General features: G+C 41.4%; 1 protein-coding gene across 1 annotated transcript in view; it reads left to right on the forward strand.

Moving 5' to 3' along the window:
- Positions 1 to 23,384, forward strand: part of TMEM87B (transmembrane protein 87B) — a 49,846-nt gene that overhangs the window by 7,113 nt on the left and 19,349 nt on the right. Inside the window, exons 3-11 of the mRNA XM_028122417.2 lie at positions 2,525 to 2,616; positions 5,065 to 5,202; positions 6,115 to 6,168; positions 7,404 to 7,494; positions 8,952 to 9,013; positions 9,250 to 9,433; positions 13,925 to 14,024; positions 18,475 to 18,568; positions 20,117 to 20,188. Coding sequence (XP_027978218.1) covers positions 2,525 to 2,616; positions 5,065 to 5,202; positions 6,115 to 6,168; positions 7,404 to 7,494; positions 8,952 to 9,013; positions 9,250 to 9,433; positions 13,925 to 14,024; positions 18,475 to 18,568; positions 20,117 to 20,188 — 887 coding nt within the window. The remainder of the gene's footprint in view (positions 1 to 2,524; positions 2,617 to 5,064; positions 5,203 to 6,114; positions 6,169 to 7,403; positions 7,495 to 8,951; positions 9,014 to 9,249; positions 9,434 to 13,924; positions 14,025 to 18,474; positions 18,569 to 20,116; positions 20,189 to 23,384) is intronic.

Raw genomic sequence — 23,384 nt, forward strand, 5'->3', positions numbered from 1 at the left:
AGCAGGCTCCCCACCAAGCTGGGAGCCTGATACAGGGCTTGATCCCAGGACCCTGGGATCATGACCTGAGCTGAAGGCGGACACTTAACCGACTGAGCCACCCAGGCACCCCTGATCATGGATTTAGGCACTGTCTCCACCTCTCTATCCTTCCCTTCTGGGACTCCATTTGCCCTTATGTTAGACCGCTTGATATTGTCTCACAGGTCACTGAGGCTTTGTTAATTTTTTTCAGTCTCTGTGCTTCATTTGGGATCTTTCTTTTGCTTTGTCTTCAAGTTCAGTGATCTTTTCTTGTCCAGTTTTTAATCTCATTTAACCTCTATTAATCTCATACAGTGAATTTTTTACTTGAATATTGTACTTTTTTAATCTCTAGAAGTTTGGTTCCTTTTTTCAAATATCTTCTTTCCCTCCTCAGTATTTTCATATTTTCCTTTATCTTTGAGCATATGGAAAATATTTATAACAGCTGTTTTAATATTCTTCTCTGCTAATTATCTTTGTCATGTCCACCTTTGTCATGATGACCTATCATAATTATGAATCAATTTTTTCTGCTTTTTATATCTAGTTTTTGTTTGGATCATGGATGTCATGAATGTTACATTCCTTTTTTTTTTTTTTAAGATTTTATTTATTTGAGAGAGTGAGAGAGCACAAGTGAGGGGAGAGGCAGAGGGAGAGGGAGAAGCAGACTTCCCACTGAGCAGGGAGCCTGACATGGGGCTTGAAATTGGGAATCCAGGATCGAGACCTGAGCCGAAGGCAGATGCTTAACTGACTGAGTCACTCAGGCATCCCATGAATGTTACATTCTTAAGTGCTAAAATGTTGTATTCCTTTAACAACTTTGTTCTGGCAGACAGCTAAGTTTCTTTTGGGTCAGTTTGATCCTTTCCAATTTTATGTTTAATTTCTTTTAGGGTGGATATGGAGTAGGGCTAACTTAGCACCACTTCTCAGGTGTGGCCCTGCTACATTTCTCCCGAATTCTTGGTGTATTTAATGAGGCCTTTCCACTCTGGTTAGTGGAAACTGAGCTAGTTCCCAGCTCTGTGTGACCCCTGAGAATCACTGGACTTCTTTCCACGCAGGGGCTGGCTAGGGCAGACAGGTTCAATGGTATCCCTGTCCAGATTTCATTTGCTTTTTCTCTAAGCGGTTCCCAACTCTTGGGTGTTCTGCCCCAGAAATTCTACCAGTCTCAGCCTCAGGTTGGATTCCCCCTGGTTACCAGTCTTCAAGATGGCTCACAGTGATTCCTGCCTCCTGGTTTTCATGACTTTATATAGTCCCCTACCATACTATATCAAGGTTGGTCTGACCAAGAGAATACGGCAGAACTAATGGCATATCACTTCTGAAACTAGGTCATAAAAGATACTGTGGTTTCTTCTTTGCTCTCTCTCTCTCTCTATCATGACCTACTCTAGGGGAATCCAGCTGCCATGTTGTGATAACACTCCCAAAAGAGCTGTTTCTATTTCTAGACTTAATCCTTTTCTGTGTGTCTAATCGTGTTACCCTCCTACCTGAAACATATGGTAGTCCTTTGTAATATTCAAAATAAAGGAAAACTCCTTAGAGCATAGTACCCCTTACGACTTTTCCCCAGCACTCTTATCCAGCTTCAGCTCTTCCCCCTTTCCCCAATCTGTGTTCTGACCATAGCAAACTATTTTCAGGTGGTCATGGACATTTGCATATACTGTCCCACTCTCTTTGTCACCTAGCTAATTCCTGCTCTTCACGTTAAAGGCCTCCTCCTCTAGTAAAGCCTGTTGGTAGCCCTTCTTCATGCTGTTCTAGACCATGTTAGGTCCCCTGCCCAGGGCTCCCTTGACCCCCTCTTCTCAGACCCTTATTCTGTCAAAGGTGCCTGTTTAATTGTTAACCCTCCGCTCCCTAGTACCTCTTATATCAAGGACAGGGATTATTCTAGTGTACCATTATGTCTCTGACACACAAGGGATGCTCACTTAATATTTTTTGAACGAATAAGTCAGTGAAGAGAACAATTTAGAGTGACTTTAGAGTAAGCAGTGACAGCATATTTGGTTACTCAGTTGATTTTTAACTCTAGCTTTAATACAGAGATTAAATGAATAGTGTTATGGCAACTTTTGGTTAACTATAATAATTTAATTAATTTATCTCATTTTACAGTGACTTTTGGGCAAAATTAGGTAATATTTTACTCACTGTTTCATTAAAGTAGCCTATTTTAAATTGCATTTTTGAGGGCGCCTGGGTGGCTCAGATGGTTAAGCGTCTGCCTTCTGCTCAGGTCATGATCCCAGGGTCCTGGAATCGAGTCCCACATCAGGCTCCCTGCTCCTTGGGAGCCTGCTTCTCCCTCTGCTTCTCTCTCTCTCTTCCCCTCTCTCTCTCTCTCTGTCTCTCATGAATAAATAAATAAAATATTAAAAAGCTTTTAAAAAAATTGCATTCTCGAAACCTTAAGCTTATATTGGAGCATATATATGATTACTATAAAATAAGACTTTCTTTTTCTAAACAGTTAAGTCATTCAGTTGTTCTGGGCCTGTGAAGTTTACCATAGAGTGGCATTTGAAGCATTATACCTGTCAAAATGAATATTCTAAGCTGGAGGTAAGTAAAATGCAAATTTTTAATGTATATAAAGCTATGAAGGAAAAATGAGTATAAAGATTTATTAGCTCATCAGGTAAGGAGGCCAAAAATATAGATTGTAGTTTTAAAAGTGCCACAGATTTATTTTGGGACTTAGGCAAGAAATGCTTTAATTATATCAAAGTATATGCTTTCTGAGAAGGAAACATCTTTTAGTTTCCTAAAACTAAAAGGTTTTTAGTTTTTAAACTAACTAAAACTAAAACATCTTTAAACAAAAAATGTTTCCTTTTGTCTTGTGAAAACTGTTAATAAATATTTAAACCAGCCATGTAGGAACCATCAGTAAAGGGGTTGTGGGTCACATACAAATAAAAATCAGTGTAGTTTAAGGAAGAAATGTAAAAATTTTACTTCATTCAAAAAATTAGTTATAGGGCACCTAGAACTTTAGGGACGCCGAGTAGCTTTAGTGAGTAGAAGCAGATCTCAGAGAGGTGAGGAGAGGAAAAGAGACCCTCAGGGAAAGGAGGAGGGGGAGCAGGTGAGAGGAGGAAAGAGGCCAGGCTAGGCTTTCTCCTGCCCCTGGGGTGTCCTTTGTCCCTCAGCAAGGTGTTTCTTTTGACAGTTCTGGTGGTTGCTTGCAGCCATTTCCTTGTGGGCTCCTAGCTTGAATGATGCATGGGTTTCCATACTTTTATCTGTATTATCTTTCCATTTGGGATGAGAGGTGCCATTTTCCTCACATACTGCCTTTGTGACTTTATCCCCAAATATTTTACCCCTTCACACTAAATACTTCAGTGTGTGTTTCCTAAGAATAAAGATATTCACTTAGATTACACAGTACAGGGATAAAATTGAGGAAATTTAACATTGATACAAAACTGTTACCTAATAGATCTTTTTTTCTTAAGATTTTTTTTATTTGTCAGAGAGAGAGAGAGAGCAAGAGCAAGCAGGGGGAGCTGCAGGCAGAGGGAGAAGCAGGCTCCATGCTGAGCAAGGAGCCCGATGCGGGGCTCGATCCCAGGACCCTGGGATCATGACCTGAGCTGAAGGCAGATGCTTAACTGACTGAGTTGCCCAGGCATCCCTAATAAACAGATCTTAATAAAGCTTTGCCAGTGTCCCCAAAACATCCTTTTTAGCAGTTTTTTGTTGTTTTCCTGGTATAAGGTCCAATCCAAGATCACACTGCATTTCTGCAGCTTTTTTTTTTTTTTTGCCTTTCCTGACATTGATATATTTGAGGTGTACAAGCCATTTATTTTTATAAAATGTCCCTCAATTCCAATATTTCTGATATTTCTTCATGGTTAGATTCAGATTATGTTTTTGGCAAGCATACTGGGGAATTCTTGTTTGTCTCATTTTTGGTAATCCTAACTTTGATCAGTTGGTAAGGAAGTTTCTACCAGGTTTCTCCACTATAAAATTACTACTTTGTTGTTAACACTAATTTGTAAAGAAATATTTTTGTGTTTGTATGTGAATATCCTGATTTTTCATCAATCCTTGTTTTAATATCCTTTGATTCTTGACTGATGAATCAGTTATTACTCTGATGATTGCTAAATGGTGATTTTCTAATTCTATATTTTCTTCCGCTTTGTTAATGTTCTGCCATCAGGATGAGCTCTCTCTTTTCCTCTTATCTTAATCTGTCAATCATTTAACTGAGCAATCATCAGCATGGACTCATTGATTTTTACTTTGTTACATGGGTTATAATCTATTACTATTTTTTATTTATTTTGCTCAAATTGTCTCCTATTTGGCCAGTAGAAGCCAACTTAACCTTTTCTTGATGACTGGAAGCCGCCATTAGGAGCCTGGTTTTATTGATCTTTGATTTAACTTTCCTTGTAGTTAAATGCTGCTTTTCTTTCTCTGTAAAATCTTTTATATATGGGATAAAATGAAAGTGGCCACAGGACAAAGTATTTTTTATTTCTCCATGAACCATTTCCTGTGGTAATACCTTAGTCACTTTTCTTCCTCTAAGATTATGCTTGTATTATGGGACGCCTGGGTGGCTCAGTTGGTTAAGCGACTGCCTTCGGCTCAGGTCATGATCCTGGAGTCCTGGGATCGAGTCCCGCATCGGGCTCCCTGCTCAGCAGGGAGTCTGCCTCTCCCTCTGACCTTCTTCCCTTTCATGCTTTCTCTCTACCATTCTCTCTCTCTCTCAATAAATAAATAGAAATCTAAAAAAAAAAAAAGATTATGCTTGTATTATGTGTTACTGTATCTGAGCACCTTGGAATGGCTAACATGTTATGATTACCTTGTCATACTTAAAATTATATCCAAAACATTTTTCTTTTCAGTATTTTGTTCTGCATGTTTTCAAGTGTTCCAAACTGAATAAATCTTTGATATCATTTAGATACTAAGTTTTACTTATTTTCTTGAATAAGAAGTGTGGAAATAAATTATAACATAGAATTTTACCTTGGGTAGGAGGAGCTATCACAAAAACAGGATCCTGGTGTTAATGAAGACTTTTGTGGCCATTATTTCAAGAACACTGAATGTTGGACAACAAAATATGAAAACTTAGATTGCAACAGTGACTTACAGATGTTTCCCTCACTGACTGTGAGTATCCGTCTTGCCATGTCAAAGTAGAATGTACTTTACTCCCAGTGAGTACAAGTATTAACTTAAATTCTATTTTATCAATATTTTGATAAAGAAAGGTGCTTAATTTGTTAATTTTAGGTGTAGTTCTTTTGTATAGTAACTGACAAGTAAGACCCTGGCGCCATTGCTCCATTTCATTGTACCCTTTACAGAAACACCCTTGAAAAGAACCCTTCCATCCTCTTTTCCTGGTCTGCTGCCAGTTCCTCTGTCATTCTCTCTTCTGTCTACTCCAGTGAGACCTTTGCCCCCATCATTCCATCAGAACAGCTAGTCACGGTTTCCAGTACTAAAGGTCTGTCAGCTTACTTGACTTATCAGCACCCAACCCACTTAAACACTCCCTCCTCCCTTATATACTTACCCTTATGTACTTACTTCCTCCCAGCCTGGAAGATTTGACTCTGAAATGTTAACAGCAGTTATCCATGGGTCATTGTAACTTATGCTTTTAATCTGTAAATTCTGAAATGAAAATATGTCTTCCGTGAAAATAATAAAGGTGTTTTTAAAATTTGTGTTGAAGTGTAATAAAGTGTGCGTATCAGAGGTGTATGGCTTGATGAATTTTCAGAACCTGAACATATCAGTAATGACCCAGATCAAGTAAAGAATATTTTAGCACCTAGAACACCCTTCCCCCCCACCTTTTAGTTCCTAATACCTTCCCCACCAAAGGTAACCACTATCCTGATTTAAAAAATAATTTTTCAAAAGCAGGATTTTGTACTCATGTTTGTGCTACAAAGATGTGTTCTCTGGTTCTTTACTTTTTTCAAAACATTTTTTTCTTAATTGTTATAGCAGTTTTCCCCATAGAAATGCAGCAATATAAAATGGATTATTTTATTCTTTTTTTTTTTCCAGAATAAGGAACTAATTACAAATACCAGAAATGTTTCAAACCAGGAAAGATCAACAGTAAGTCATTTTATTTGTCTTTAAATCAAATGTATACAAGTTCTGGTAAGCCTGAAAAGAATCTGCGATGGATAGATACTTGGAGAGCAATATACAGTAGGGCGATTAGAAGCAGGGGAGGAAAAAGAAATATTTTTCCAAATAGTATATTTTTTTTATGTGTGTCTGTATGAATTTTGTATATACTTATTTCTGGCTTTGTTTAAAAATTCCTTTGAAGTTATAATTTAAGGTTAACTTCTTTGCAGCCTTTCTTTCAAATGCTTAGCATAACAGTGGGCTGGTCTGGATCATCATTAAGGATGTAAAGAAACAGAATGTATGTAGCACCAGGGGAGAGAGATTTGGTATTTGGAGGAATTCGTAAAAGTCAGAAGACCAAGAGGTGGAGAAGGTTGAAAGCAGTGGAGTGTAGGTACTGAAGGTACCTTTAGGAGGGCTTCACGTTTGCTTTTATGCTGTGACTCTTTATGTTCCATAAGTTTTTCAATGATCTTAAAGAGTAGTTTCATAGTGGAAAGGCGTTCCACTCTGCAGTGGCTGGGACAAACTCTTTGCTCTGCCCAGACTCTTGTTGCAGGTGCAGGAGTAGGAAATGAAAGGGAAGGGTAGGAATATTCTGCAAGAATGAATGTGAAAAGTTTGACTCAATTATGTGGGACATTGCAGTGTTCCTAGGCGTTACAGTGGGAAATTTCATTTCCCAGTAGGACTGCTAGTAACATAGATGTTAAGGAATTTAAGTAATTGAACCTGTGTACTGAATCTGTACAGTCTTTCTAACAATGTTACCTGACTTCTTACTCCCCCCAGTTCAATTTAAAAACACCCACATTTAACAACTGAATGCTTGATATTAGGATGAAATATGGGAAGAGAAATATTAGAAAAAAAATATTTGAATGGTATTATTAAGTAAAACAGAATGATAGCATTTAGGGGAGATCCTTTAAAAATATTAAAAGAGGAAAAACTGAACAGTAGAAAAAGCTTTTTTCTTCCTCCATTGCTTTGGGTCTGAGAGGACCGTTGGTGGGGGGGCAGAAATGGAGGCAATCCTTCCACAGTCCACTATCCTTTCACTGCCTACCATTTCTTTCCATGGTTTTAAAACAGTAAAAAGTAACCCAATTCAATTACTAAAAGTTGTTTTAAAATGTGGTGAACAATTGTTTATAGCTTATTTAGCAATTTTTTAAAATAACATAAAGGATATTTTTTTTTTCCTGTTTTAGGATGTTGTAGCCAGAACACAGAGAGATGGGTTTCATATCTTTATTGTTTCTATTAAAACGGAAAAAAGAGATGCAAGATGGAATTTGAATGGTATAGTTAAACTGCATGCATGTTTTCTGTCTGCTTTTACTGTATTCTTTATTTTTGTCGTTGACCCAAATCTACATTTTCTATTAAAATACATCATTCAAAAATTAATTTCTCTTAATCACAAAAATAAATAATCTGTTTATCTGGGGTACTTAAAACTTTATGCTTATCTTAACTGTAATATTTATTTTTTAATGGATTGGAAATTTAAAATGAAGGTAAATTTTAAAAATTTCAAGCTATAGTGGGATATAAAATTCTTCATCCTTTCAGATTTAAAAAAGAATTTTCTAAGATAGAAATGGGTAGGCAACATTTTAATTGTATTTGCAGTACATTGTATTCTGTCTCATGAAAATGGCCATCATTGGGGGTTTAAAATTTTTATTTTAAAGCATCTGTCTATAGCTTAGGAGTAGAAGTAGCCTATCTGGCAACTGTGGCTTCTGTGGGTCTGTTGGCTCCCTGCCCACCCCCCGCCCTCCAAGGTAGGCCCTCTGTGTCTTATTAAGTTGTATGGTTCCTAGTATGCAATGCAAGGGTAGGCTTACAAAAGGCAATTTGTAAGAGAATGAATGCTTTCACAGATCTCCGAATTGCTTCGGCTGTCATTTTCCAGAGTGAGTGTCTACTGGACCAGTAGTAGCCAACAGCATGTGAGCGTTCTGGGGACTTGCAAACTGCTCTCATTCATCCACTAGGGACACAGAGGTGAAGCCAGGCTTTGCCTTTGAGAGTTGCCCAGGCCAGTGAGGAGGGAGAAAGTACTGAGTGACATAGGCATTGCTTCAGAGGAGGCACAGAATTGGTGTGCCACAGGGGAAGCTGGTGGAGGTGGCTGCTCTAGAAGAGTGGAAGTCGGGCCTCTTCCCAGAGATGACATAATGGGCCAGAGAAGAGAGCCGGGGACCTTGGGGCCGTTCTGCTACCTAGACTTGTGCATTCCTCCCACCTTCCCAGGTATTGTGTCTATTTCTCCTGATACCAGCAGGCAGTTTTAAGACCCCGCCAGTTAGTAACTGGAGCAATTACTGAGACCTGTAAGTTTTGTACTGTGTTTGGCACCCTGTTTATTGTTGTCTTGGACAACAACCCCAACCAAATGCTTGAAATCGGTAATCTAACCCAAGTTACGTTAAGGAATACAGAGTCCTCCGTAAGGTCAGTGACTCAGCATGGGGCCAGTCAAAGGCCAATACTGCTCTGCTATCTGCATAAGAAATCATTTGGCCCAGGTGTTTGTTTGACAAGACCATGTATACAAGTAAAGGTATCTTGATCAGATTACGTGCCAACGACTAGTACTTATCCAATACTTTTTGCTAAGTAAAAATTCAGCATTTGTTAGCTCAGTTTGTGTTCTTAGAGCCTTCTGGGAAATCAGCTTGCATTTAAAAATATAAAAAAGACTGATGAGTCATTTAATTCTTTAATTTCTTTATCCCCATCTTCACCAGTTTCTCTTTCTATGATTGGGCCTCATGGATATATTTCTGCATCAGATTGGCCTCTGATGATTGTGAGTATTTCTCATCATTTTTTCCTTTTTTTAAAATGAATTTTGTATCCTAATTGGAAACATTAACAATTTAAAGAGCTCAGTGGTGGTATGTATCCCTTAGTAGCTAATGCTTGGGCATACCCTCTATTTCTGTTTCCAGAGTGACAGGAAAATAAAAGATACTTGAATGGAGAAATGTCCATTTTCAAATGATCACAAGGCTTAATTGACTAAAATTGCTTTTCTTCCTACAGTTTTACATGGTGATGTGTATTGTTTATATTTTATATGGCGTACTGTGGCTGATGTGGTCTGCCTGTTACTGGAAAGATATATTAAGAATCCAGTTCTGGATTGCCGCTGTTATTTTCCTGGGAATGCTTGAAAAAGCAGTTTTTTATTCTGAATATCAAAACATCAGCAGCACCGGGCTATCAAGTAAGCTGTGACTCTCTCCATAAATGCAGTATGATCCAGGAGACCCCTAGCATTTGTGAGTGGAGCTGTGGGAGGCCTCCTTTGTACAGTGGTTTGGGAATAGTCACATTAGAGATGAAGACAAGAGCCAAGAAGGGAATGTTAGAGTGGGGCTCTGATCTAGGCTAGCAGATGTGCTGTCCTCATTTTCTGTTCCCCTGCTTTCCCTCAGTTTCCTCCTGGGGAGAAGAAAACTCCCATTCTAGTGATTGACTTAAAACAACAAAAGTTCCAGGCAGGGGCACTTTCAGTGCTACTAATCCTTTTAGCATATTTCTCTGTGTTTTCCCCATACTCTTTCTTCTCTTTTCTCCTCCACAAAAGAAAAGAAGGAAAATTTGATCCCAGGGAGTAAATTCAGTAGTGTGGGGATGGATGGTGCTTGCAGCCATCTGGCATTCTCGGTCTCCTCACTCTCACAGAGAACTTCACGTGACCAATGGAGGCCCCTCGCAGTTTACACAGGGAGGGCAGGGAGTTGGGCATCTCAGATGTGTGACCCAGATTTCTAGAAGGTAGCGTGCAAAAAGGCCAGAGAAGTAAAGATACAGTTGCATCTCCAAAGCTTTGGAAAGGGAGGTAGTTCAAAAGGGTTGAAAGCTCTCAGGAGTGTGCTTCTGAGCGATCCATTAAAATGATCTTTGTACAGATTTTCATAGGGTGTGGTTATGTCTGCTATTTATTTTTGTAATACTCTAGGAAAAAAAGAGTGAGTTGGAATATAGATGAAACTGATTTGGCATAAAGTTGATAATTATTGAAGCTGAGTATTGGGTACATGGGAGTTGATTATACTGCTTTCTTTATATTGGGAAATGTTTATAATTTCCCAAAATGAAAGGATATGTACAAGAGAAGAAAGAAAGGACAAATATCCAGGGAGGCATATTAGAGGTCTTATTATACGATGAGAGGTTTTGTGATATTTGTGTGTGTGCACACATGCTCGCACGCTTGCTCTAAACCAAATAATGAAGGAGAGGTGAAGCTGCTGCTCATGGTTCGCTGGGAGAGCATTCTTGAATGTCAAGTAAGGCAGTTGAGCTTTGCTTTTAGTGGTGATCATCTCTCGTCTAGGGAGGGCAGAGGGTGGCCTGAAAGTCAGTGAGGAGCAGCGGCAGCCTAAGATACATGAAGGGATGAGAGGCCACTTGCCACCCTCAGGGACTTTAAGCCCTCCGTCTGAGATGACACGAGAAAGCCTTGGAAGAGAAACCACAGGCTGCTGTTGGTGTCTTTGAGGAGTCCTGTGAAAAGGAAGGCACCAGAAGACGGCATGGCTGCTGTTGTTTGTGATTTTCCCAAGTGGGAATGAAGTCTGTAACCCACGCTGTTTTGCTGAGCCCTGATCCTGGAAAGGTAGACTTTAGAAAAAGCACTGCAGGGACAGGAAACGGTGATTGTTAGGACCCAACACAAGGACCTTAAGAGTAGGTCATGTCAGATTGACTTCTTTTGTGCTTCTCAACTTAGTATATCTGGACTTCTTCAAGGTATTTGTCAGCTGTGATTTCTTGTGGACAAGGTGGAGAAGTGTGAGCTGAAAACTGGTTGTGCAACCATGTCTGAAGGGCTCGTGCCCATAACCACCCATCAGCCTTGTCAGTATAGAGCTATGTTGCCCAATGTGGTAGCTACAAGCCACATCTGGCTGTTAAAGTAAAATTAAATTAGCAGTTCACTTCCTCAGTTGTCCTAGCTGCATTTCAAATGCTCAGTTACCACACGTGGCCATTGATTACTTTATTGGACAGCAGAGATGTAGAAATTTCCATCATCCCCAAAACTTCTATTGGACAGCACTGGTCTGGAGCAATGGTTCTCATCCCTGGCTGCACATAAGCATCACTGAAGAACTTTGAAACAATACCAGTGGGGCACCTGGGTGGCTCAGTCGTTAGGTGTCTGCCTTCGGCTCAGGTCATGATCCCAGGGTCCTGGGATCGAGCCCACATCAGTCTCCCTGCTCAGCGGGGAGCCTGCTTCTCCGTCTCCCACTCCCCTGCTTGTATTCCCTCTCTCACTGTCTCTCTCTCTCTGTCAAATAAATGAATAAAATCTTAAAAAAAAAGTCTCTTATTAAAAAAATAAATAAAACAATACTAGTGCCAGAAATTGGCATAGGCCTAAGAATTGGTTCTCTTGAGAGGCTTCCCATGTGGTTGTAGTGTGCATCCAGGATTGAGCACCACTGGGTTAGAAGGAGGTTTTGAACGATGTCTGTCTCAGGTTTCAGACCTTGTTGCTGGTTTATCCTTATTATTCACTTAACGTTCATTGCAGACCTATGCATCTGTAGAGAGCATTCGCTAAAATTTTGTGGACAATGTGATGTTAGCAGAGTTGTTAATACTGGGGGTATAGACCATAATTTTAGATGGACCCTTCTCACTTGGAGGTATTTGAAGGATCAAAGAGTTTTGGTATCCTGAATGGAAAGGTGAAACTTAACAAGACAAGACCTTGAACTTGGGGTTGAAGTACAAATACAAAAATAGAGGAAACAGTGGGAAACTTTTTAAGAGAATTTAAAAGTTGAAGCTGATGAAGAATAAATTCAGCATAGGCAATTATAGGGTGGTTGCCTCCTACTAGCTCCTACAACCTTAGGTAACAGCAGGAGGACTAGCAGTGAAGACGTTGAGATTCCTGTTTTGCAGGTCCAGCTATACCAGGAAGGTTGCATAATCACTTTCCTCCAACAGGGAAGTAGTCCAGACTGAGCAGCTCATGAAGGAATTTGAAAACACACCACCCTTGAACATTTGTCATCCTAGACCTCTTCACATTCCTCCATCTTGGAGAACTCATCCATTGTATTCCTCCTGAAGCTTAACCTCCTGGCCAGGTGTCTGTCCTGAGCCACAGACCTAGTAGGTGGTCACCTGCTAACCCTCTTCTGAATGCCTTGCAGACTTCTCAATCTCTGTATGGCAGAAAAGGAGCTTACCTTTTCTGCCCTTGTACTTGATTCACACAATTCCAAACCTAATGCTCCTCCAGATACTCCTGTCAGTGGATGGCCGAGCCAGTCCGCCTTGGCGTCACCCTCTTGCCACCCTCTTGCTCTCCTTCTAGTTCCGTATCTGTCTACAAGGCATTTGACAAGGTCTCTTATGATTCCTTGTGGATAAGTTGGAGAATTGTGAGCTGAAAACAAGAATAAGTAGGTGGATTCACTACTGGTTTCTGAATGTCTTTCTGGTTGTCTCCATCTTCACTGCCAGCACTGTGCTCTCATCATCTCTTACCTGGATTTCTGGAATAGCCTCCTGAGCATTGTCCTTGCCTGTACCCTAGTTCCTTTCCAAGCCATTAAGTAGAGCAATCTTGATAAAATAAAGCTGCCAGTTTTATTCCAAGAGTCAGCAAACTTCTTTTGCAAAGGCCAGATAGTAAATATTTTTGGCTTTACAGGCCGTCAGTCTCTGTTTCAACTAGTCAACTGCCATTGTAGCACAAAAGCAGCCACAGTCAACATGTAAACAAATGGGCATGGCTGTGTTCCAATAGAACTTTATTTACAGAGGCAGATGTAGGGCCAGATTTGGCCTATGGGCTATAGTTTACCAATTCCTTTTTTACTCCTTGTTTACTGTCATTGACTTCCCACTGCCCTTAGCATAAAATCCAGACTCCTAACATGGCCTGAAAACCCTACGTGATTGTCCCTGCCTCTCTCACCACCTCTTCTTGAAATCCCTCATTACACTGTGCTACAGACATACTGAACTTTGACGTCTTGCAGTGTATTTTACTTTTCCTCTTTTCTCCTCCATGCCTCTTCATGTACCATTAATTTTCCTTTCCTCTTTATTTCCCCCCAATAGTTAATTTTTACTAGGCCTTCAAATCCTGATTTAAATGTTACTTCTGAGAACCCACTTGTGCCTCCCTCAAGTGTGGATTGGGTTGGCTCCCTCACAGTCCTGGGAGATACTATATTGCCTCTAAGGCTCACCATGCTGAGTTCTGTCTACTTGTCCTAACCAGAGTATAATCTTCATGAGGGCAGTGATCATGTGTCTCTTTTCCTATTATAGCCACACAGTAGGATTGTAAGTGAGTAAACGATGAAGGCATCCTGGAGAAAAGAAAACTCTACAGGACCTTATGGTTTTCAAATATTTACAGGACAGAAAGAGGGATATAGTTCTTTGTCACCTCAAGGGGAAGAAAAAGAACAGAGGGAAATTGAGGGAGACAGCTTTTAGATTGATGTAAGCAAGCTGTGCCCAATAGAGCTAGCAAATACGGGGTGAATTCTCCAGGAAGTAACAGATTCCCCTCCACTGAGGTTTTGAAGCATCTGTTGGATTAGATGACCTTTAAAGCAAATATGGCTAACTCAGCTGAGGTCCAAATGTATAGTTATACACAGTACATATTTAGGATTTTGGTGGCAGGCCTCTAGATGTACACAGAATGATTTCTTTTCTTTCCTCCCCTCAGCCCAAGGTTTATTGATATTTGCTGAGTTGATATCTGCGGTTAAGAGGACATTGGCTCGCCTCCTTGTGATCATTGTGAGCTTGGGCTATGGCATTGTGAAGTAAGTATTAGCGTGTTGGAAAGATACCAAGCTTTCAGTCTTGTGATTCCTCCCATCTACGTTGTGATTCTGTGAGACTGGACACTTCTCAGTATGATCATACAAACCCCATAGGGAAATACCTACAAGAACGTGTTTTTAAGGGATTTCCAGGTACTGATCACTTTACATTGTCTCAAATAAAGATCTTGAATTTGAATTCCAGTGGCTTTTTGTGGTTAGATGAATAAGCAGTCAACTTCAAGGGTAGGAAAATTTTAAGTGATTCTTAAAGTTCAAATCATTTTCTCTTTCCTAGACATAGAGTTATGCTTTTTATGGAGCATGGAGCACCATGCGTGGAGCCCCACTTGGGGCTTGAACCCACAACCTCATGATCAAGACCTGAGCTGAGATCAAGAGTCAGATGCTCAACCGACTAAGCCACCCAGGCGCCCCAAGTTATGTTTTTACGATTGTATTTGAGTGTTATGAGGGAGAGGGGACTAAACACCAGGTCAGCAGATTTCAGACTAAACCCTGGCCGTCCAGTGAGGACCCTACTTCTCCCAAACCCTCTCAGGCTCCGTCTTTTCTCTCCCAAGCCCGAGAGTCACCGGGAATGACCGTGGAAGGGCTGGTCCTCTTTCTCCTCACCGCCCTTTGCTTGGACCGTTGTTCTTCCTTCTTTAAAACTCTCCGGCCGGGCACCTGGGTGGCTCAGTTGGTTAAGCGACTGCCTTCGGCTCAGGTCATGATCCTGGAGTCCCGGGATCGAGTCCCGCATCGGGCTCCCTGCTCGGCGGGGAGTCTGCTTCTCCCTCTGACCCTCTTCCCTCTCGTGCTCTCTCTCTCTCATTCTCTCTCTCTCTCAAATAAATAAATAAAATCTTTAAAAAAAAAAAACAAAAAAACTCTCCAGCTCCCAGAAGCTCAAGCTTCCAGACTGGATCACCTGCTACATCTTCTCAACCGCAGTTGCCTTTCAAGTTCCAGACTTACCCCCTCGTCCCTTAGCTCTCCGAGTGCTTGCTTCTCTGTCTTTCTCAACACTTCCTGTGTCAGAATTCCCTGTGATTTCAGTAGCTGTGTGGGTGATCCCGTGAGTAACCGGACCTCATCTCCGCACCTCGGCTGCTCTTGCCTGTCCCTCACGTCAGTTACCGATTCCCACTGCCACTTCCTAACCTTTACTATTATATTTAACTGTACCCTCTTTATCATTGCAAATGTTAATCCTCTTTTCAACTGTCGTCTTCGCTGTTTGCCATTTATTTTTCCCAATAGATCAGCCCACTTCTTCTTTGACCCTAGTGTGGCTTCTGGCCTTTTGATCCCGCCACCTTCCCTCGATCCTGCAGAGTGCTGAATATCTGCATACACCTGAAGCCCTCCGCCTTTCTCTTTGTCAGTCTCCCTTGAGCCTCATGCTCATACCCAAGCAGAAGAACCTGCCTGACCACAGTGCAGGCTCATTCCCTTCATGACCGAGAACTTTAAGTGTGCCCTTAATGCCCCTCGCAGTTTCTAGACCCTCATGCTGGCTGATGGCCCTTTTCCCACCCTACAGAACACTGCTCAGACCCTCGTGCCGGCTGACGGCCCTTTTCCCACCCTACAGAACACTGCTCAGACCCTCGTGCTGGCTGACGGCCCCTTTCCCACCCTACAGAACACTGCTCAGACCCTCGTGCTGGCTGATGGCCCTTTTCCCACCCTACAGAACACTATTCTACCCCCTTCTCTCCCCTCCTACGCACGTCCGTCTTAGCTGGTCTTGGTTCTTTTCTCCTCGAGGAAATGGAAGCCATCAGAAGGGAATTCAGTGCATTCCTGCCACCAAATCTGTACCATTCCCCCCATTCTGGACCACATACAGCGTTTTCCTCCTCTTGAAAGGCAGTGGTTAAGTTCTGCTCCTGCCCTTGTGCTCTGGATCCCATTACCTCTCCTGTGTCAAAGCAGCTGCTCCAGCAGCCGGCTCTGTTTCCTCCGGGGTCATCAGTTTTCCTGAGCTGCGTCACTGCCAACGGCATGCTGTTACTTCAGTCATCTTCCAAAGCAAATCTCCCTCCATCCCAGCCGGCCCTCTCCTCTGCTTCTCCTTCATTTCTCTTCATCCCTGTGCAGCATCATTTCTCAGATGCATTGTCTGTGTTTGCCAGTTCAACTTCCGTCATTTTCTTCTGAACATAACCCTAGTGAGGTTTTGCCTCCACTCCTCCATCGAGACTGCTCTTGTCAATCACCTGGACCTCTGTTGCCAAAACACATGGCCTTGCTCAGGCTTTGTGCAAGGGCCCTGTGGCAGCTTGAGTCTTGGAGCCCTGGCCGCTCCTCCCAGCCCCCCTGCTAGACTCTGTCTTCCTGAGCTCCAGCACTGAAGTGCCCCAGGCTCAGGCCCCAGACCTCTGTTCCAGCGACTCGCATCCCTGGGGCATGCTCATCCAGTTTCTTGGCTCTAGCGTCAGGACACATCCAGAGTGAACCCACCCCTCCCTTCCACAGCCACCACCCTGGGTCTAAACACCATCTTCTCTCCCTAGATGACTTCAGTACCCTCCTGACTGGTTTCCCTGCATCTGCCCTGGTCTGTCAGTCTTTTCAGATAGCAGCAGCCGAGATGATCCTTTTTAAATGTAACTAAGATCTCATTTTCTGCTCATCTCACTCAATAAATCCAATTCCCTTCTGTGGTTTTTTAGATGGCTGATCTCACCTCTTGCCGCTCTTCCTTTTTGAACACTCTGCTCTGTCCTGCTGGCTTTCTTGCTGTTGCCGTTCCTTAAACACAACAGACACTTCCCCACAGTACCATAAAGGCTTCTGCCTGTAAGCACCTTCCCCCCAGATCCTGGGCGTGGTTTGCTTCCTCACTCTTTTATTTATTTATTTATTTATTTATTTATTTATTTATTTATTTATTTATTTGACAGAGAGAGAGCAAGAGCAAGAGACGGAACACAAGCAGGGGGAGTGGGAGAGGGAGAAGCAGGCTTCCCGCGGAGCAGGGAGCCCGACGCGGGGCTCAATCCCAGGACCCTAGGATCATGACCTGAGCTGAAGGCAGACGCTTAACGACTGAGCCACTCAGGCGCCCTGCTTCCTCACTCTTGTCTCTGCTCACCATCCTCTCCCAGAGAGGCTAGTGCTGTTGGAATTCCCAGTGTGGTGCACACCTTCGGTCACTCTGATCCTCACCCCTTTTAGGGCACCGCTTGATGCATATGTTAGGAGTTGTTGTCTTGCCCTCACTTGGAGTAGAAGCTTTGCCTATCTTGTGTCCTGCTGCGTCTTAAGACCCCAGCACGGTCCCTGGCACGTAGTAGGCGCTCAGTAAATATGCATTGAACGCACATACATGTGCTTGTGAGCTTGAGATCAGTGTAGTTAGCAAGATTTTAGCCAGGAAACCTTTTTTCCACTGGGTATTTATTAAGATTTCTTTTCAAATGCTTTTTGGGGTCTTGGGAGGTTTGTTTGTTTTTGGCCTTAGTACAGTATACAGAACACAGAGTCCTCACGTGGAATCTTGTACCTCATAATTCTAGTTACAAACTTCAGAGCACTCATGGTTCTGGCTGTTGGAAGGTTCCAGTTAGGGGCTGTAATGAGTCAGAATTTAGATGAACTAAATCAGATACAGAGTCTTCAATATAAGCTATGGATATTAGTTTAATTTTTAGTTAGATTTTGTTTTAAAGTGACTACATTAAGTATTTTTCTAAAATCAATTTTTTTTCCTAATTACTCTGGCAAGAGGGTTTTTGAGCTGAAATGTTTGTGCTATATGATTTGCAAATTTCATGAAATTTCAGTTCTGTTTTCAAATTACTCATCACAAAAATTACTGTCTTTGCATTTTCCCAAATCATTGATATTTTTAAGAATCAAAAATGTTATTTTAATTCTTTCCAGTGTAAAGAATGGAAACTACAGTGTGTTAGCACTCTTGTTTTAGACATTGAGAGAAGAAAGGGAATAGAATTTGATCTCCTAATACTCCTGTTCTTTTTCTGCCCAAGTCAGAAAATCAGTGGATTAATGTTCATGAAAGAATTAAGTTACTGTTTCTGCCAGTGACACTTAGAAGTTGGCACTTAGCCTCCTAGGTTTCCTCAGGCTGCTCTTCCATCCGGTGCAGTGAGTACCTGTGTTAATGCTAATCCTCTGGCACGGGTGGTCTCAACATGTTGCTTCATGGGTGTCGGTACAGCTTCTAGTTCTAGAGAAGGAGGCCCATGTCTCCTGAGCCTGTTTCTGCCCTGTTCCCGGGAAAGAGGCTGTTTTTTAAAACCGAGGAAACAGAGGCCGGATGGCAGGGAGCAGACTGCTTTGATTAGATAATAACTTCTCTGTGTTGGAAATGGGACCAGTTACTGTATTCAGTTATATGCATTCAGTAAAATGCATTTTACTTACCGGTGCTTTTTCTTTTTCTTTTTTTTCTGTTTCTTCTTCCTCATTCCAGGCCCCGTTTAGGAACAGTCATGCACCGGGTGGTCGGACTGGGGATTCTTTACTTTATCTTCGCAGCTATTGAAGGCGTGATGAGAGTTATTGGGGTAAAAACCACATGATTCCAACTTCATCCCTTTTTGTTGTTGCTATGAAATAGGATTTACTTTATATCTCTGAGATAAATTTTTAAAGACAGAGCAATTATGAAAAAGGCCCAATTTGAGCCTTTTTTTTCCCCCTATGGAATATTTCCCTTTTTAAATACTTCCTCAAAGTAGTAGAAGTCCAGACAGAGCACTTCTTAAAATATGACCAATTATGAAGGCACCACTTGATGTCATCCCAGGAATTAGCTCCATCTCAAAAATGCTCATGGTTATTCTTTATAAAGAACATTTGTCTTTATCATTATACAGTCTGAACACATTCATTTCTTCCTTAACCCTTGGTCTAAACCCGTGGAAGTGAACAGAATTAACTGTATCCTTCACACATGCAGACATTACATCTCATCACTCTTAAGTCTCATTTGGTTATAAGTATTCTCTGACTCTTGTGGACTCAGTGTTTGGGGATTCAGCAGACTCCATTCTTGGAGGAACCACGAGAAGGTAGTGTCCAGGGAGAAATGACTTGGGTGATGTAGGCAGCAAATACTTCACTCTCTAAGAAGAGGCAGAACATTTATATCTGGGAAAACCCCTAGATTTCTAGCTCTCCATTTTTCTTAATGATATGGCTGATGACTGAGTGATTAAGCAGCTTATTATATTTTGCTTGATTCAAAGAACCTAGTAATTTTTACCCAAAATATCTTTTGGACTGGATGTGTAAATCAGATCACTGCACAGAGTGAATGATCCTATGTTGCCAATTAAGTTGACTTCACATATTTTGATCTTGAAGCAGACCATTTGTTCAATTTGTTAAAAGCCTCGTTCTTCTTTCTATTATCTTTGATACATCTGCCTTCTGTATTAGATACACCTGCTCTTTTCATCTTTGACTCTTTGAAAGGTACATTTATTCTCATTTTTACAGACTAATGAAGAGCTTTGCATTTACGTATATAATTTACAGGAACTAGTCTTTGCTAGAAAGAAAAAAGATAAATATCCCACATGCAGATATGGTATATACATTGTATTTCTTTAAAATTTTACATAGCCAATGTCTTCAATATAACTTTTAAATATTTAAATATGATTTTCTGTCAACTTGTGATTAAAGTGTCTCACCTATGGTTTGTTTTTACCATTCCACACTTCCTTTTCTTTTTTTTTTTCCATGTCCCTTCACAGATAGTAGGGAAGATCAGGAGTCCATTTCATTAGTGGCCCTGGTGGTAGATTTGGTGTGGAGAGGGGAGAGATTGAAATTGACCTAAGTGGGGCTGGGGACATGACACGTTTTATTTGCCATTCCATAATGCAATTTTACATTGTAATTGAACAGGTAGATGACAAGCTAACATCTGTTGCTGCCAAAACAAAAATTTCCATGAGCTTAGACACAATTTTATTAGGAATAAAATTTTTATGTGGCTTTTGTAAAGTGATGAGATAAGCTAAATTGTTTTTCTTTTTCATATAATTTCTATAATATAATGAAACATTTACATTCAGGTTTTTCCCCCTATTTTTATCTTTCAGGGTTCTAACCATTTAGCTGTTATTTTTGGTGACATTATTTTGGCAGTTATTGACTCCATTTTTATATGGTTTATATCCTTTACTGTGTCCTAAAGTAGTTTGTTGTATCATTAAAATCAGATTACTTTCAGTTTGTATTTATAATAATAGAAATATAGGTATACATTATTTTTAACCTCAATATAGGAATTTAGTTGAAAGCAATAGTTCCCCAAACAAAGAATATCTTTATTTTTTCTGTTAGTTCAGCAAACTTAAGTACTTACTGTGTGCCCCATGCTGAGGAGGCAGAGAAGAAAAAGGTATTGTCCCTGCGTTTAAGGAATTCACACTCTGGGAGGGAAGACAAACATATAACTAGGAGCAATATAGCAATAGAAATTGCCATTTTAAAGAGGTGCTATGCAAACAGAGGAAAGAGAAAGTAATTCTAGTGCAAAAATCACCAATCTGTTCACAGAGATGGTGACATTAAATTGTGACCGAGAGGACAGATGAGGTTAACTGGGGAAAGAATTGGGGAAAAGGCATCCTGGGAAGAATTGAGGGGAGCAAATAGTTGGAAGCGTGAAAATATGGGTGCAGTGATAGAATGTCCCAGAGTAGCTTGCCTATAAGTGGACGTATGTGGGAGAATCCTGGAAGGTGGGACCAGAAGGGAAAGATAGAATGACGGGCTCAAGAGTCTCAAGTTCCTTCTGCAGGGAGAAAGGAAAGGGGAATGAAAGCTGCACAGGTGAGTAGCATGATGAAATCTGTGTTAGAAAGAACTCAAGAATGACATTTAAAAATGACCTGGAAGGGGCACCTGGCTGACTCAGTTGGAAGAGTGTGCAACTCTTTTTTTTCTTTTTAAGATTTTATCTATCTATCTGACAGAGAGAGTGCACAAGCAGGGGGAGGGGCAGAGGGAGAAACAGGCTCCCCACTGAGCAGGGAGCCTGATGCAGGGCTTGATTCCAGGACCCTAGGATCACGACCTGAGCCGAAGGCAGATGCTTAACCAACTGAGCCACCCAGGTACCCCAAGAGCGTGCAGCTCTTGATCTCAGGGTTTTAAGTCCGTACCCCACGATGGCTGTAGAAATTATTTAAAATCGTATAAAAATATAAAAATGACCTGGAAAAGGAAAGTCTAGAACCTAGAGATAGGAAGTCTGGTAAAGAGTCATTTGCAGTAGTCCAAAAAAGAGATAGGTTAAAAATAGGGCAGAGGGAATGGAAAAAAGACTCCAGATGATAGACTTAGTAGAAATGGGTGGGAAAAGAAGGGAGAGAGCTCCAGAGAGGTCTTGCTGTCTCATTTGGGTGGCTGGGGACAGTGTTGCCATCCCCAAGGCAATGAACTTAGGGAAGGGACCATAATGGATGAAGTGTGAGCTGCCTAGGGCATTAGTGTTAAGTAGAGAGTTGGAGATCCCCGTCAGGGTTTGTAAGAGGAATTGGAACTGGTGACGGTTGGAGGTCATCTTCATGTGAGAGAAGGTCGCAGCCCATGGAAGCGAGCCAAGAACATGTAGATCAGAGAGAGGAAAGGCCCAGGATGGTGCCCAGTGGGGGTGGAAATGTGCATGAAAGGAACACCAGGGAAAAGGGAAGTAGAAGAGCCCAGAAATTGTCCTGGGGTGAAGCTTTGGTAAGGAAGGGTGGTCAACAGTGACCAGTACTACAGAGAGATGAACTGCCAAGGTGCACCTGGCTTTGGTCCTTCCAGAGGCCACAAATGGGACATCAGGAGAGCAGACTCAGTGACACTGGTGGGACAGAAGCCATGTTACAGCAAGAGAAGTTTTGGAGGCGTGGTAACCCATCCTTGAGGACCCTCCTCACTGCTTCAGTGACTTCAGTGGAGTCTGGGAAATTCCATTCTTCTTAACTCCAAGGCAGAGCCCTCAAATATGCATTCGTGGAAATGGGAGGAACTCTAAAGAAACTGTGACCTGGTCAGAGCAGAATTCAGTGTTATGCATATCCCAGAACATTATTTTTATCTCTTTCTTCTGCATTTACATCCTCTTTGAAACTCTTTTCTCTAGATAGATTTTTTTTTTACCAAGTTTTTTTTGTTTCCACTGTCTTCAATACTTGTCTTTTTGCTTTTAATATTAAACGTTTTTTTGTTTCCTTGCAATTCCTTTCCATTTTCTCATCTTTATCTCTCACAGGGAGGCCAGAGAGGGCTTTAGTTTTCTCTGTTCCTCCTCTGCAAGGAAGCACCCCTTTCTGCAGGCACGCTAACAGACATGGCCCTTTCTGAGTCCCCTGTGGGTGGTTTCTTTGAAACCCAGTCTGTCTGCTCTTTAAACTCCCTGTTTGTGAGTTTTTAGTATGCTTCCAAGTTAAAAACCAAAGAAAAAAGCCTTTTAAGTTACCATCCCTACTCCCTAAAGCAGTGGTTCTTAGCCTTGTTTGGGTCTTGGGACCAAAGATGCCCTTGAAAATCGAATGAAAGCTGGGGAGCCTCTTTTTACAAGATAGAAACACACACCCCACAAAAGTGTTGCCTGCAGTGGGGCATTTAAAAGCCTCCAAAATTACATCCGTGGATTCCCTACTCTCTGAAGAGTATCTAGTTAAGAAATAACACCTGATTTAAAGAGTTGTTTCTGACCAAACTTGCTTAAAAATCTGTTCTACTTCTGGTCGAAGATACTACTTTAGAATCCAAGTTTGTTGAAAGAAATTATAGTTAAATACATCTTATCTTTTCCAACAATGATACTAATCTTATTGTAGTGTAATTTTTATATTTTCCACATGAAAACACATTTAACGACACTGAGCTGTTGAAAAGGTGTCAACTACAGTCCTCAGTTCTGCCCATGACCAGTACTCTGGCCATGAGAGCTCATCCCCAGGGGCCATGGTACCTGTTCTGCTGCAGCCCTATCACTTGTTAGGGATGCTCAGCTGACCTGAGGAGAAGGGGCAGGCAGGATGAACATACCTGGCATCAGGATAGGCAGAATCGCAGTGCAGGTGAACCTAGCTGTTAGTCTCAGCATTGCCAGCTCTGGATCTTAACGTCTTCCCTTCTGTCATTGTGCATTTAGAAAGTGAGCTTAGGATATCTGCTTAATTTGGAATTGTCTTGTCTCCAAAATTATATATGCTTGGAGCCTTAATTAAAGTTAGCAAGTATGTTCTTCAGTCAACTAATTGAGCTATAGACATGGCATTTTTAAAAATCTGTATTATCTTTTACGCTGGTAATTCACAGATATGTATTTCAAAGATTTCTTGTTCTTAACCAACCACAAGGTAGTTC

Source organism: Eumetopias jubatus, unplaced genomic scaffold (assembly GCF_037043125.1).
Source record: "Eumetopias jubatus isolate StellerSeaLion01/CBP00866 unplaced genomic scaffold, mEumJub1_p1.0 scaffold_9, whole genome shotgun sequence".
Classification (NCBI taxonomy): Eukaryota; Metazoa; Chordata; class Mammalia; order Carnivora; family Otariidae; genus Eumetopias; species Eumetopias jubatus.